This window comes from Stegostoma tigrinum, chromosome 16 (assembly GCF_030684315.1).
Source record: "Stegostoma tigrinum isolate sSteTig4 chromosome 16, sSteTig4.hap1, whole genome shotgun sequence".
NCBI classification, from domain to species: domain Eukaryota; kingdom Metazoa; phylum Chordata; class Chondrichthyes; order Orectolobiformes; family Stegostomatidae; genus Stegostoma; species Stegostoma tigrinum.
The window spans coordinates 192,501-208,714 of NC_081369.1; the positions used below are offsets into that span (position 1 = coordinate 192,501).

General features: G+C 43.5%; 1 protein-coding gene across 3 annotated transcripts in view; it reads left to right on the plus strand.

Annotated features, from left to right (window-relative positions):
- ccdc102a (coiled-coil domain containing 102A) overlaps positions 1-16,214 on the plus strand; it is a 172,157-nt gene that overhangs the window by 53,868 nt on the left and 102,075 nt on the right. For all 3 annotated transcript variants that reach the window (XM_048546642.2, XM_048546643.2, XM_048546641.2), the window contains exons 2-4: positions 4,298-4,969; positions 10,842-11,059; positions 12,484-12,592. In XM_048546642.2, the coding sequence (XP_048402599.1) occupies positions 4,373-4,969; positions 10,842-11,059; positions 12,484-12,592 (924 nt within the window). In that variant the 5' untranslated portion in view covers positions 4,298-4,372. The remainder of the gene's footprint in view (positions 1-4,297; positions 4,970-10,841; positions 11,060-12,483; positions 12,593-16,214) is intronic.

Sequence of the window (16,214 nt, forward strand, 5' to 3'; positions counted from 1 at the left end):
AGATTTGCCAACTTTAGGTACATTTAAGTCGTCATTGGATAAGCATATGGATGAAAATGAAATAATAATAGGTTAGATGGGCTTGAGATCGGTATGGCAGGTCGGCACAACGTTGAGGGCCGAAGGGCCTGTACTGTGCTGTAATGGTCTACCTGTCTACCTAATCTCATGTTCCGTTTTATTTCCAGTGAATAAATCCCTAACTATGAATGCATCTTGCTTCTAAGATGTATAAATGAGTCATGAAACGAGGTCAAGATAATAAAATATGGAGCTGGAGTAAAAACAGAAGGCCAGGCAGCATCAGAGGTGCAGGAAAGTTTCCGTTTTGCGTTGGGACCAAACAACCACAGGACATCCCCCCCCGTTCATTGGGATGTACAACCTGGCAGCACACCGGCACTGAAATGCATGCACCTCCTTTTTTTTAAAAAGCCAGACCATTTTGCTTAGCAGCAACATGAAATAAATCTGTTCAACATTTTGAGATACTCTGATTCCAGGGTAATTTAAGTAGGCTGATACTTTTCAGGAGTGGAACTGATTTTGCCTTTTGAGCCCATTTGTGACTTGACATGATTCACAGCAAACAGTGGTGTGATCAAGATGGCCTCCGTGTGATGTAGGATAGATTTCATGGGTGTTATTTCTGCCAGCTTTGTGAGGTGAGCAACTGACTTAGGCCCTATTTATGAGACTGCTGATAACACTAATCCTCTCTCTGTGTGTGTAGGGGGAGCAACAAATCCCGATGTGTCTATTTATCAGTGTAGGTGTGTTTGCTGTAGACAGTACTGGGGACCAAAATCAGTTTTTCAAACAGCCCATATCAGAAAGGGGGCACATTTGACTCCTCCATCTCAAGACCTTAAGATACACAAGCAGAATTAGCCTCCACTGTCTGATCATGGCTGATGTGTTTCTCAACCTCATTCTCCTGCCTTCTCCCTGGATGCTTTGATCCCCTTTCTAATCAACAATGTAACTCTAAGTACTTGATGACTTTCCCTTCGGAGCCTTCTGCAGCAATGAGTTCCACAGGTTCACCACCCTGTGGCTGAAGAAAATCGTCCTCGTCTCAGTTCCACAGGATTGTTCCTTCATTCTGCGGCTGTGCGCTCAAGTGAAAACATGTACTACATGTCCACTGTATCCAGGTCTCTGTGTATATGAGCCTCCATGAGATTCCACCTCCCCTGCCCCATTCATCTACCAAAGATCCACATTTGTCAACCAATCCTCACATGATAGCTCTTCCTTTCTGTGCAGTCCTACATGACATAAAATTGCACATATCTGAAATAGTGACTGTAAATGTTAGAACTTGAATCTCCCAGTAGAATTAGAGTACAAAGCAGATGCCACCAGTACAAATTATAATTTCTGCAACAATCAAAGTAAGTTTGAGCAGACAGCGGGAAGGAGGACGGAGTTGGGTGATTGAAGCAAAATTCCAGGCACTTTATCCTGATGAATGGCACATTTGTAATATGTACATTAAAGGCAGTATTGTATACCCAGATCTAATTTTTTGTGTAATAATACTGTGAAAAGTTGAGGATGGTGTGAGTGAAGGACATGCACAGCAATATCAATGCTATCTGTCTCGAACTCCAGGTGAAGACCTGCCGAGATGTGAGGAGAAGGAGACGCCAGCTGAAGGACTTTGGTCCTCTTGAAGGCCGAGGCCATACGTGGGTGTCTCAAATTAAACAGCGTTTTAATGTCAAATTATCTATAAAACTGCAACATGTTAAAGTGCTGTCGAGGTGCAGTGTTATTTCAAAATCATTTAGAATCATATGAAAGCTGCTGATCTCAAGTCTCTCCAAGAGTGAGAGGCCCCCCACTCCTCAAAATGTTGTTTACGGTTCCAGCTTGGTTACAACAGGCCACTGGGCCCTTCCATTGTGTCTGTACTGGCCCTCTGAAGGAGCAACACAGTGAGTTCCCCGTCGCCTGACACGTGCTCCTTTTTGAAATAACGATCCAATCCCTTTTTGAAAGCCTGAATTGAACCTGCCCTCAGAACACACAGGCTGTTCCCTTCCAGATCCTGATCACTCAGGATGTGAAGGTGTTTCTCCTCCTATCACTATTTCTTCATTTTAATCACCTTAAACTGATGCCCTCTGTCCTACATTCTTCCATCACCAATTTCTTCCTCTATTTTCTGTCCAGACCCCCAATGATTCTGTAAATCTCAATCAAACTGTCTCTCAACCTTCTCTTCTCCAGTGAAAACAGTTCCAGCATGCCCAACCTATCCATGTACTTGCAGTTTCTCATAGAGTCAGAGGTCTACAGTACAGAAAAAAGCCCTTTGGCCAACTGAGTCTGTGCCAAACAAAATCCAAAAGAAAAATCCTTATCCCTTGTACTAATTGCATGAATCATTTCTGCATTCTTTCCAGTGCCTTCATATTCTTCCTAAACTGTGTTGCCTGGAACTGGACACAGTATTTCAACTCTGGTGTAACTGGTGTCTTTGACAAGCACAACATCAGCTTGTTCTTTACTGTACACCCTGCATTAGTAAAGTTTAGGATACTGTATGTTTTATTAACCACTTCCTCAGTCTGGTCTGACCCTAGGGGTTTGGTTTGTTTAGTTGGCTGGCTGGTTTGAGATGCAATCAAGGACTCTCCTCAATCCTTCCCCCTCGCTTGGGGCCTGGTGACCCTTAGCACTTCTTTCGTTTGTAATGAGAGAGCAGCCCTCGTGTCCAGCTGGACTGTGGCAACTTCACTTACCTCCTTCAATGATCAATGCACATATATACCAGGTTTCTCTACTTCGCACTATCACTTCATTTTTAAAAAAAACTCAGAAATTTAGTTGAGCATAAATTTGGACAGCCTTTCGTGTAATCTTAGAGTCATACATAGAGAAGAATCATAGAATCAGAAAAGCCCTACCCTGCAGAAGCAGGTCATTCAACCCATCAAGTCTGCATCAGCCCTCTGAAAAGCGTCCCACCCAATCCCCATAAAAGTTGTTCAGCCCATTGTGTCTGTACTGCACTTTGAATGTTACATCATTTCAATTGCTCACTAAATACTTTTTAAAGATTGTGATGTTTCCTGCCTCAGCTTTCCCCCCAGGCGGTGCATTCCACAACTCCATGTTCTGGATGAAAACATTTTCCTCAAATCTCTTCTAAACTCCCTGCCTTTAACTTTAACTTTAAAATGATGCCGCGCCGCGCCGCGTCTCTCTTCCCCCTCCACCCCCCCTTGTTTTTGACCCTTCAATTAAGGGGAACAGCTGTTTCTATTTAGCCTGTCCTTAACCCTCAATCCTGTACTCCTATTAGATCCCACCTCAACCTTCTGTGCTCCAAAAAAATAACTTGAGCTTATCCAGCTTCTCTTCATAGCTGAAATGCTCCATCCCAGCCAACATCCTGGTGAAACTTTTGTGCTGACTTCAGAGCAATTGTATCCTTCCTTTTGTGTGGTGACCAGATCTGCACACTGCTCCAGTTGTGGTTTCCCCAAAGTTCTGTCCATTTCCAGTATGAACTCCCTGCTCCCAATCTGTGCCAAAGCCAGTGAAGGCAAGCATTCCGCATGCCGTCTTTGCCTTGTTAACCTGTCCTGTCACTTTCAGGGGTCTGTGGGCGAGTGCTCGAAGATTCCACTGTTCCTGAGCTTTTTGGCATCCTGCCTTTCTTTGACTCCTTTCTTGTCTTTATCCTTCATCCAAAGTGCATCATCTCACATTTATCGCGTTTGAATTGAATCTACCACTGATCTGCATGTGTGACCAATCCATCCTATTTGAAAGGGATCGTAGGAAGACCAGATGCTGGAGAATGTGAGATAACAAAGTGTAGAGCTGGATGACCGCATCAGAGGAGCAGGAAGGCGGATATTTCGGGTTCAGACCCTAGAAGGGTCTCGGCCCAAAACGTCAGCTGCCTTGCTCCTCTGCTGCTTGGCCTGCTGTAGTCATCCGTGCTACTTGAAATTGTGTTGGATCATCAATATTTCACAGAAACTTCAGAGGCTGGGATGGTTGGCTGAAGTTTGGGAATTGCGAATAAGTAATCTTCCATTGGGATAAGGGGTTGAACAGTTGTGGAATCAACATGGAAGGAATTCAAATACAGATCAATCATGACCTGATTGGATGATGGTATTGGCTGAAGGGGCTGAATGGCCTCATTATTTCAGCAGTTTAAATGTAAATCTCAGTGCTTATTTCTGCACAGATTGCTGGACAAACTGCTTGTAGTGTTCAATACACCCTTCCTGAATGTGCACTGTGTAATTGTCTGTTTTTCCATCTGTAGGTTGCACATGGAATGGAATTCAGAAAGGTGCAGCCTACAATGTCTGTCTAAGAGAAACAACATTTTCCCCTTGCGATGAGCCAGACCGGTGGCTCCCAGTTGGTCGAGACCGGGCAGTCTAACAAGTCGTCACTCCTGAGCAGCCACAGCCAGCAAAGCCTCAGCCTGCAGCCTGAGAGAATGTGCAGCCCAGAGACCGTGCCTGCAGCTCCCAAAATTGGAGGGCAGACTCCAAGTCCACAGCTCCCTCTCTGCTTGGATGGTGACTGGGAGAGCCGGGAGGAGCTGCGGCTACGTGAGCTGGAGGAAGCTCGAGCACGGGCTGCCCAGATGGAGAAAACCATGCGCTGGTGGTCCGACTGCACGGCCAACTGGCGGGAAAAATGGAGCAAAGTCAGGGCGGAAAGGAACAAATCCAGGGAGGAGGTAAGGCAGCTGAGGCAGAAGCTGGAGGCACTGACCAAAGAACTAACAACGGTGAAACGAGAAAAGCAGGAACTGTCCAATGAGAACGAACAGCTGCGTTTGGAGGCTGAGCAAATCAAGAATGTCCAACACTGTGAGCAGATACTGGATAATAAATTAGTATCCGAGAAGGAGAGTGAGAGTTTAAACGTTCCAGAGCAAGAGCCAGTACGAGATATGGAGACAGTGAAAACTTTGAAAAGCAAGGTGAGCTGCCTAAAACACTTTTAATGGAACAGTTTGTGCTGATTGTGACTTCTTAACAAGGGCTTTACAGTTGTTCATCTCAAGTTCCATTGATACTGTTTGCATCTTTTGATGTATTTAGCTGTCACTGATACTTCGTGGCACTCTGTGCCAGAGTTTGTATCTCTGTTGTGTTTCTCTCCCAATCTCCCTGCTTGCCCTCTCCAAAATAATCTTGTCCTCAAGACCCAGTTCCTGTCTTCTCAATTCCTTTCTCATTAAACACTGCTTGCCCATATTAATTCCTGCCTTCTACCTCAACAAACAACCTTGCAAAACCCTCCCAATTTCAAGATGTAACATAATGACACCATTTGATAACAGAGCACATTACAATGCAGAATTGCAGCAAAAGTGCAAGGGAAGTTGTTACAATCCCTGTAGAAACTAAGAGCCTGTGACAAGAAATTGAAGTTTCAGTTGATATCTGCAATACTGACAGTCACAATTTTTGTATTTTAGGGTATTAGCTGTAACAAATGACTGTGTATAAACTTGCCTCCATAAATGGAGATGCGTTTTCTCAAATAGCTTCCCTACCGCAGATGTAAAATCACAGGGCAGCGTGGTATGTCAGTGGTTAGCGCTGCTGCCTCACAGCTCAAGGGGACCTGGGTTTGATTCCAGCCATGGGCAACTGTCTACATGGAGTTTGCATGTTCTCCCTGTGTCTGTGTGGGTTTCTTTCAGTTGCTCCAGTTTCCTCCCACAGTTCAAAGATACGCAGGTCAGGTGCATAGGTCATAGGAAATGCAAGGGAATGGGTCTGGGTGGGATGCTCTTCACAGGGCTGGTGTGGGTGTGATTGGCCAAAATTTGTCAATTGGATACCCTGGCAGCTTCATCCACAGATAACTAGCCAATTGATAACACGACCAGGACTCGCCAAAATCCCAAACAACAACCACTACACCATAGATTTTAACAAAACAACCTCAACTTGCAGCCAGACTACTCAGGAATCATGACAGCACATAAACTGGCGGGCACACTAAGACAGTAACTGACCAGGGTTCAAGACCCAATAGATAACATGAACAGGATGAATGTGGTTCACAATATACTCTGTGGAGACTGCACAAAACACTGTGTGGGACAAACGGGCAGACTAGCAACCCGCATCCACAGATATCAGCTAGTAACTAAACAACATGACCAGATGTCCTTGATTTCAATACACGTGAGAAAAACCACACTTTTTCAACTGGGACAACACTACTATCATGGGACAGCTAAACAGGACAGCCAGGGAGGCTTGGCATTTATCCTCAGACTCCATCAACGAACACATTGAATTCGACCTGATATACTGACAATTACAACGCGTGGCAGGAACCGGCACCTACTGGAAGCAACGAAAACCAGATCATATAAATTCGAGCCAGCACAAGATAACAGCACTTCACATGAGGCTCCACAGCACTGAGGATATCACCTAGTAGGGGGATGAAATGTCTGCTGTCAAACCTCCCATCTCAGCGAACACACCAACATCTACAACATGAGCGTCCGAGCTACAAATCTTCACTCAAACCTTTATCCCTGTGTATTTCAGAGTTCTTCCTTTTAGCAAAATGCTACTTCTCTGTTCTTCACACCAAAGTGGTGAAATTTACACACTTTTTTTATACATTTTACTGTGGCCTTTCTATAGCCCACTGTAACTCTCTATGACTTAACACTTTCCTAGCTGCCATGCTGTCATTCATAAATATTGCAACAATACATTTGATTTTGTCCAAATTATTGATGTAAATTGTGAATAGTGCAGTGCCTAACACTGCTCCCTGTGGCACACTATTTATTACAGTTTGCTACTCAGAAAATACACCATTTATCGCTGCTCTCTAATTCTTAACCAATTTTCTATCAATGCCCATAGAGTGCCCCTATATCTATTTGGCTTATTATATTAACAATTCCTCTCTACCCACTAGGAAGTTCTCTCATCAAATAGATCTAACAGACCAGTTAAACATAATTTCCTGTTTACAAAAGAATGACTCTGATCACACTGATTTTCTTTTTAATTATTCCACTATAAAGCACTAACCCATCTTGTAGTTACCTGTTTTCTGTTCCCCGGCTTTCTTAAAGGTGAAGGGGTCAGTTAGCTCAGTTTCCTAAACAGCTGGATTGCAATGTAGAACAATGCCAACAGCATGGGTTCAATTTCCACATCAGCTGAGGTTACCATGAAGGACTCTCCTTTTCACCATCTCCCCTTGCTGACTCTCAGGTTCAACGACTACCAATTCTGAGAGAGCTGCCTGATGATCTGGTAGGACTATGGTGATTTTATCTTTTTATTTCAAGGTAGAGTGCTAATTAGCTAGATTTTGAGAGCCCGCTCTATTTTACCTTCAAACTAAATGTACAGTTTAAAGCATATCTGTTGACAATCCAACTTGTCAACAGCTTTCTGGGCCTCTGGAGATTCAGTCTCCACGGTTAACACACAGTCTGCCATTTTCTCCAAGTGTAAATACCTTGCACCTTCTCCCCACTAAAATTATTCGAACTTCCTGTTCATGTCTAACAGCTGTACTGTCCGGCAGCCGTCAGAACAGTTCCCATGAACTGATTTCGTTTATCTTTCTTGCCTGAAAGAGACCATCCAGAAGCATCTTGTAAATGAGATAATAACATGATAAGCTTTCAAAGGATGAGCAATTCCAAGAATCGCAGTTCATCCTACATAGACTATGATTCCCCTAACCAGTGGTCATCTCTCGAATACCGCTGCTGCTGCCCCAACCGGTGCATTTCTTTCCACTGCTGTAACTATCAGAATTTATCTCTTAGGAATTCACCCCACCCCACCCCAGTAGTAATCTTTCTGATAATCATCTATCTAACACTTGAGCTATTAGAGTTTGCTTCTACAATGGCCACATCCATTCACCTAATATTCTGGTGAACCAGTTCATCTCTTGTAGACTAACCATTATATTCATCTAATTCTCTATCCATTGGAATTCATCTGCCCAGTGCACTATCAATTGGAATCTGTCTCTCATACTGTAGCCATTCAAGATCATTTGCCTGGTACTGTAACCATTTGAGTTTGTCCCTTGAGTATTCATAGAATCCCTACAGTGGAGAGCTCATGCAGTAAGTTAGAACTTAATGACTGCATGTTTCTTCTTCTCATGGTGAGGTTAGACTTCTCAATAGCCAGCAGGAGATAGAGGAACAGATATGTAAGCAGATCATGGAAAGATATGAAAAACAACAAGGTTGTGGTAGTTGCTGAACTTAATTTCTAGACGCTGTGACTCCCTCAGTGCTAGTGACAGAATTTGTTAGACATGGTGGGATTCTTGAAACATAGTTGACCGTATTAAACTGGGGAATGAATCTGACCAGAAGTTTCAGTGGAAGAGCATTTTGAGAACAGATAATTAGGTTGTTATGGAGAAGGATAGAGTATTCCCCTGGTGAAAGTGCTAAACTGCAGAAAGGCTAGTTACAACACTATTAGGCAGGAACTGAACAAGTTAGACTGGGGGCAGCAGTATGAAGGTAAATCCACATCTGCCATGTCAAGGTAGCTTTAAAAGCCAGTTGACCAGAGTACAGGACCAGACGTTCCTGTGACCAAAGATAATGATGGCAAGATTTGGAAACCTTGGATGATGAGAGGTGTTGCAAGTTTTTAGCTAAAGAGGAAAAGGAAACCTATAAAGTTTAGGAGACAGATCAATCAAGGCGTTTTGTGGGTGAAGCATGCAGAAATTAAGTTAAAAATAAATTAGGAAGGCTGGAAGGGACCATGAAATGTCCTTATGGCATGCAGGATTAAAGAGAATCACAAGGCATTTTATACATAAATTAGGACAAGAGGGTAACTGGGAGAAAGATGGGTTCACTCGAGGACAAAGGAAGGCATTTGTATGGAACCAGAGGAAGTGGTTGATGTCCTTAATGAGTATGTCCCAACTGTATTCCCAAGGAGAAAGACATGGATGATAAGTTTAGAGGTGCGGCTTGTTGCTACTCTAAGGCATGATGATATCAAGGAGGAAGAGGTGTTAGGTGTCTTGGAAAAACATTAAGGTAGCTAAATCAGTCCCCGATGCGATTTATCCCAGGATACTGAAGAAGGCGAAGGAGGAGATTGTCAGGGCCTCGGCAGAGCTATTTGTTTCCACTTTAGCCACAGGCAAGATCCCAGAATATTGGAGAATAGCCAATGTTATCCTTTGCTCAAGAAGGGCAACAGGGATAATCCAGCAAATATTGGACTAGTGAACCTTACATTAGTGGTCAGGAAGTTGCTGGAGAAGATTCTTCGGGACAGGATTTACTTGCATTGGGAAAAGAGTGAACTTATTAGGGATAATCAGCATGGCTTTAAACAGAGAGAAGAGACAATAAGGACTGAAGATGCTGGAAGCCAGAGTCTGTACGTGTGAGGTTAGAAACACAGAGCAGGTCAGATAGCATCTGAGGAGCGGGTAAGTCAATGTTTCAGGCCGAAACCCTTCTTCAGGACTCGACTCTAAAGATAGGTCACTTTTTTCTCGCATTATGGGCACAAAATTATCTTGGTCATAGACAGTGGGTAGTTATGGTACGATGTCTTTTCTGACCCGAGAACTGTGACCAATAGTGTTCTGCAAGGATATATATTTGGATGAAAATGTATTTGCAGATGACATGAAAATTGGTAGAATTATGGATATTGAGGAAGGTCAGCAAAGGATGCAGCAAGAGATGGGTCAGCTTGAAAGTTAGCTAGAGAAATGGCAGACAGGGTTTAAGCATGAGGTGATGCATTTTGGGAGGTCAAGTGCAAGAGGAAAGTGTACACTTTACGAATGAGGATACATAGAGGGATCTTGGGGTGCAAATCCACAGCTACATGAAAGTGGCAACACAAGTGGATGAGGTAACAAAGAAGGATTATGACATAAGAGGCTGCTTGGCCTGCTGTGTTCATCCAGCTTCACACTTTATTATCTTGGATTCTCCAGCATCTGCAGTTCCCATTATCTCAAGGATTATGACATGTTTGCCTTCATAGGTTGGGTCATTGAGTGTAAAAGTTGGCAAGTCACGTTGCAATTGTACAAGACTTTGGTCATGTCACGTTTGGAGTATTGTGTGCAGTTCTGGTCACTGCACTACAAGAAGGATGCATGGAGGCTTTGGACAGGATACAAGAGAAGTTTACCTGGGTGTTGCCTGGATTGGAGTGCATTACCTATAAGGAGAGATTGGATAAACTTGGATTGATTTTGCTAGGAGGTGACCTGATAGACACATTAAAAATTGGAAGCACTGGATCGTCAAAGTTTCTTTCCCAGGATGGAAATGTCAAACACCAGGGGGTGTAGGTTTAAGGTTGGCGGGGGTGGTTTAAAAGAGTTGTGAGAATAAAGAATTTTTACCCAGAAAGTAGTAGTTGCCTCGAACATACTGCCAGAGGATGTGATAGAGGTAGGTACAATAGCCAAGTTTAAGATACAATTGGATAGACATCTGAACAAGCAGAGAATGGAGGAATATGGACAACATGCAGGCACATGGGATTTGTTTAGCATCATTATTGACCCATACTTAGGCTGAATGGCCTGTTCCTGTGCTGTACTGCTCTATGTTCTCAATGTTGTAACATTCAAAGTATGGGCCAAGACTTGGAAGGTGAGTCCGTTGTAGATGGAATAATTTTGTCAGTGCAGACTTAAAGGCCGAAGTGTTTCTTCTGTCCTCTGATTCTGTGAATATTGAATGGGTGAAGATCCATCAACTTAAAGGCGCAGTGAGTGACTCTGCCACTGCTGTACAAGTACATGTGATAACTATAATTTGTTCATATATTGTGCAGGAGGTGGAATTAATGGAAACTATTATGAAAGCCAAGCAGGAGAACACAGAGACCTGGGACCAACGCGGTACTCAGAGTGTGCGCACTTCCCTCAGCCGCCATGAGAGGAATCGCATCCTATGGGATGAAGTGACCATCATTGAAGAGGATGCCACTAAAGTCACTGCATTGCAGCTGCGTTTAGACGAATCCCAGAAAACTCTACAGAAAGAGAGGGAGTAAGTATAGGAGACTCAAGCCTCTTGCTTTACTTTTTTGAGTACTCTGTCCCTGTAACCTAAATGTTCATGATGGGTTGTGCATTATTTGAGTTAAACTGTGCATTTAAATGCCACTACACAAGTATGAGCTGGTAATCCATGCTGACACTACAGTACGTTGCTTGGGACGGTTGCCCTTTTGGAAAGCATATTTTTCAAGAATTAATAAACTTGGTTCCCACTTTTGGTGGATATAATAGATCCCATGACACTATTTTGAAGAGCATGATTGTTCTCCTGGTGACCTGACCAGTGTGTATGTCTCGTAATGGAACCAGGTAATCTGGTCACAGCAAGTCGCAGTAGGGCACCGTGTCACAGGTAGAGTGTTGCAGTAAAGCGCAGCATGACAGTGCAGGGCATCTTGTGTCAAATGATTTATCCCACATCCTTCAACTGTGACTTCTGGTTTTGGACTCCCCTGCTAATGGGAGCATCCTTCTTGGATCTAACCTATCTAGTCTTGTTAGAATTTGCTAGGTTTCTGAGATTTCTCCTTCATTCTTCTGAACTCCAGCAAATATAATCTTAACTAATTCATTCCCCCTTAATAAATCAGTCCTGCCATCCAAGAAATTAGTCTGGTAAATCACTCAATTTCCTGCATAACGAGAACATTCTTCCTCGGATTGAGAGATCATAAGTGCGCACACAATTTCAGGTGTGGTATCAGCCATAGTTGCACGAAGGCATTTCTATTGTATGTATGCTCCCTCACTACAAATGCCAACGTACAAATTTCTTTTGTTTCCTGCCAATTTCCACCTTCGGTGCTTGCATGTTTGTTGCCCATTTGCCTCTTGCGATTTATAGCCATTCAGATAATCTGTCTTCCTCTTGTTCCCCAACTGGACAGCCTCACGTTTATTCATATTATACTGCATCTGCCATGCATTCACCCCTTATTCAAGTAGTTCAACTTGCACTGAAGCATCTGCATCCTCCACGCAGCTCAACCTCCCACTAAGCTTTGAAGCACAGAGTCATAAGTAAGTTGCATTGAGGCACAGTTCCAGGTACATTAAAAAATGGAACTTCCATGCCTGTTCAGTTTGCTAGCTTTGAAAATGTTTAGGCTGTGTCTTCAGCATGAGGGCAGTGTCAGGCAGGAGCAAGAGTACGGGGCCTGTGCCAAAGACCATGCTAGCACAGATTAGTGGTTGAATCGTAAATACATATATTCTAAGTAGATGGATGTGATATAATATGAAGGAGTCATTTTGCAAGCTAGAAAGCTTCTTCTCAATGTACTATTTTGAAAAATTGTAGAAGTGAAAGCAATATTTTCACATCTTGAATTACGAATCCAAGTTTTGTAATCGTGCAAATTAGTATGAACTGAATGAACATTTGCAGTAATTCTAACTGTACTTTCTCATTAGGGACAAGAGCACACTCAGTAAGCATATTGAGAAGTTGGAGGTGGATGTCAGCCAGTGGAAACTCAAGTACGAAGAGCTGAACAAATCGAAGCAGGAGGTGGTTAAACAGGTAAAATTTAGAGCAACGAGAAGCTGCTTACTCAGGCATTCTTTTTATGTACATGCTCTCGATTGACAGTGCATTGTGGCTGAAGTGCTTCTAAAATTAGCTTCACAATCGCCACCTTGCGTTTATATTTTCATTTGTTGATGTAGTGCAATGATGGTTGCTACATTTGTGTATTTATGTTGAAGGTTTGGATACTTCGAGCTGGATTTTCATAGATGTGCATAACCCCTGTTATCCCACATGACCCCTGTGTCTCTCAATGAGCCTCATAGCCCCATTTCAAAACACATTTTCCCATTTGTACTGCATTTGGCAACTTGTTGCCCACTTAGTTAACCTACCAATATCTGTTTGTAAACAGTTTGTATCCCTCTTGCAACTTGCCTTTCCAGCTGTCATGTCATGTCTTCTGCAAACTGGACTACAGTACGTTCACTTCCTTAAAATTACATAGAACATAGAACAGTACAGCACAGAACAGGCCCTTCAGCCCACAATGTTGTGCCGACCATTGATCCTCATGGATGCACCCTCAAATTTCTGTGACCATATGCATGTCCAGCAGTCTCTTAAATGACCCCAATGACCTTGCTTCCACAACTGCTGCTGGCAACGCATTCCATGCTCTCACAACTCTCTGCGTAAAGAACCTGCCTCTGACATCCCCTCTATACTTTCCACCAACCAGCTTAAAACTATGACCCCTCGTGCTAGCCATTTCTGCCCTGGGAAATAGTCTCTGGCTATCGACTCTATCTATGCCTCTCATTATCTTGTATACCTCAATTAGGTCACCTCTCCTCCTCCTTTTCTCCAATGAAAAGAGACCGAGCTCAGTCAACCTCTCTTCATAAGATAAGCCCTCCAGTCCAGGCAGCATCCTGGTAAACCTCCTCTGAACCCTCTCCAAAGCATCCACATCTTTCCTATAATAGGGCGCCCAGAACTGGACGCAGTATTCCAAGTGCGGTCTAACCAAAGTTTTATAGAGCTGCAACAAGATCTCACGACTCTTAAACTCAATCCCCCTGTTAATGAAAGCCAAAACACCATATGCTTTCTTAACAACCCTGTCCACTTGGGTGGCCATTTTAAGGGATCTATGTATCTGCACACCAAGATCCCTCTGTTCCTCCACGCTGCCAAGAATCCTATCCTTAATCCTGTACTCAGTTTTCAAATTCGACCTTCCAAAATGCATCACCTCGCATTTATCCAGGTTGAACTCCATCTGCCACCTCTCAGCCCATCTCTGCATCCTGTCAATGTCCCGCTGCAGCCTACAACAGCCCTCTGCACTGTCAACGACACCTCCGACCTTTGTGTCGTCTGCAAACTTGCTGACCCATCCTTCAATTCCCTCGTCCAAGTCATTAATAAAAATTACAAACAGTAGAGGCCCAAGGACAGAGCCCTGTGGAACCCCACTCACCACTGACTTCCAGGCAGAATATTTTCCTTCTACTACCACTCGCTGTCTTCTGTTGGCCAGCCAATTCTGTATCCAAGCAGCTAAGTTCCCCTGTATCCCATTCCTCCTGACCTTCTGAATGAGCCTTCCATGGGGAACCTTATCAAATGCCTTACTGAAGTCCATATACACCACATCCACAGCTTGACCCTCATCAACCTTACTAGTCACATCCTCAAAAAACTCGATAAGGTTTGTAAGGCATGACCTACCCCTCACAAAGCCGTGTTGACTGTATTTGATCAAGCCATGCTCTTCCAGATGGTCATAAATCTTATCCCTCAGAATCCTTTCTAACACCTTGCAGACGACAGACGAGAGACTTACCGGTCTATAATTGCCGGGGATTTCCCTATTTCCTTTCTTGAAGAGAGGAATTACATTTGCCTCTCTCCAGTCCTCAGGTACGACTCCAGTGGAGAGCGAGGATGCAAAGATCTTCGCAAGTGGCGAAGCAATTGCATTTCTCGCTTCCCAAAGCAGCCGAGGACAAATCTGATCCGGGCCTGGCGACTTGTCAATCTTAATGTTTGACAAAATTTTCAGTACATCAGCTTCCTCTATCTCTATCCATTCCAGCATGCACACCTGCTCTTCAAAGGTTTCATTCACTACACAGGTCGTTTCTTTCGTAAAGACAGAAGCAAAAAACTCATTTAGGGCTTCCCCTACCTCCTCAGGCTCCACACACAAGTTCCCTATGCTATCCCTGATCGGCCCTACTCTTTCTTTGACCATTCTCTTATTCCTCACGTAAGTGTAAAATGCCTTTGTGTTTTCCCGGATTCCTTCTGCCAAGCCTTTCTCGTGCCCCCTCCTGGCTCTCCTCAGACCATTTTTGAGCTCCTTCCTTGCCTGCATGTAATCCTCTCTAGCTGAACTTGACCCTAGCTTCCTCCACCTTATGTAAGCTACCTTCTTCCTTTTCACTAGAAGCTCCACCGCTCTCGTCATCCAAGGTTCCTTAATCTTACCCCTTCTTGCCTGTCTCAGAGGGACATATTTACTCATCACTCCCAACAACTGTTCCTTAAACCATCTCCACATGTCTATAGTTCCCTTACCATGGAACAACTGCTCCCAGTCCATGCTTCCTAACTCGTGTCTAATCGCATCATAGTTTCCTCTTCCCCAATTAAATATCCTCCCATTCTGCCTAATCCTCTCCTTCTCCATAGCTATGTAGAATGAGAGAGTGTTATGGTCACTATCACCAAAATGCTCTCCCACCACAAGATCTGATACCTGCCCCGGCTCGTTTCCGAGCACCAAGTCTAGAATGGCCTCTTCCCTCGTCGGCCTGTCAATTGATATATATTGGAAGGAGTTTTAGTCCCAACACAGATCCCTGTGGAATCCCACTGGTCATGGATTGCCAACCTGAGAAAGAACCCCTTAACCCTAGTTACGAATTCCTAACCATTAGCCAGTTCTCCATCCAGACCAACTTACTATTTCCAATACTGAGCTTTTGCTGTAAGACTTAAACCTTTTGTGAGGTACGTTGTCAAACACCTTCTGAAAGCCTGAATACAACACACTGGTTCCCTTTCTACATTCTGAGATTTCCTTGAAAACCTTATCAGTAATCTGCCTTTGAAACTGTACTGACTTTGGTTTATTGGATTGTGATTTTCCGGATATGCTGCTATTACACACTTAATTAATTCCAGCATTTTTCCAACAATTGGTTAGGTTAATTGGCCTTTAGTTACCTGCTTTTTGCTTCCCTCCCTTTTTTGAATAGTGTTATTGTTCTCCAATCCTCTGGTACCTTTTTGCAGTCCAAGGATTTTTGGAAAATTACAACCAATCTGTCCACTATCTGTGTAGCTACTCCTTTTAGGATCCAAAGATGGAAGCCGTTGGGGCTACAGGACATGTTTGCCTTTAGCCCCATGAGTTTGTCTCATGCTTGTCTGGTGATGGTATGTAATTCCTCCCTCCAGTATTGTTCAGTATTAATGGGATGTTTGAAGTATCTTCCACTATAAAGACTAATGCAAAATATCTGTTTAACTCCTCTGCTATTTTCTTGTTCTCCAAGACCAGCTCCCCAGATCCATTTCCTAAAGGGTCCATGTTTACTTTGACTTTTTGTCTTTTCTTTCACTTAATGAAGATCTTACTGGTAGTAATAATATCCATTGC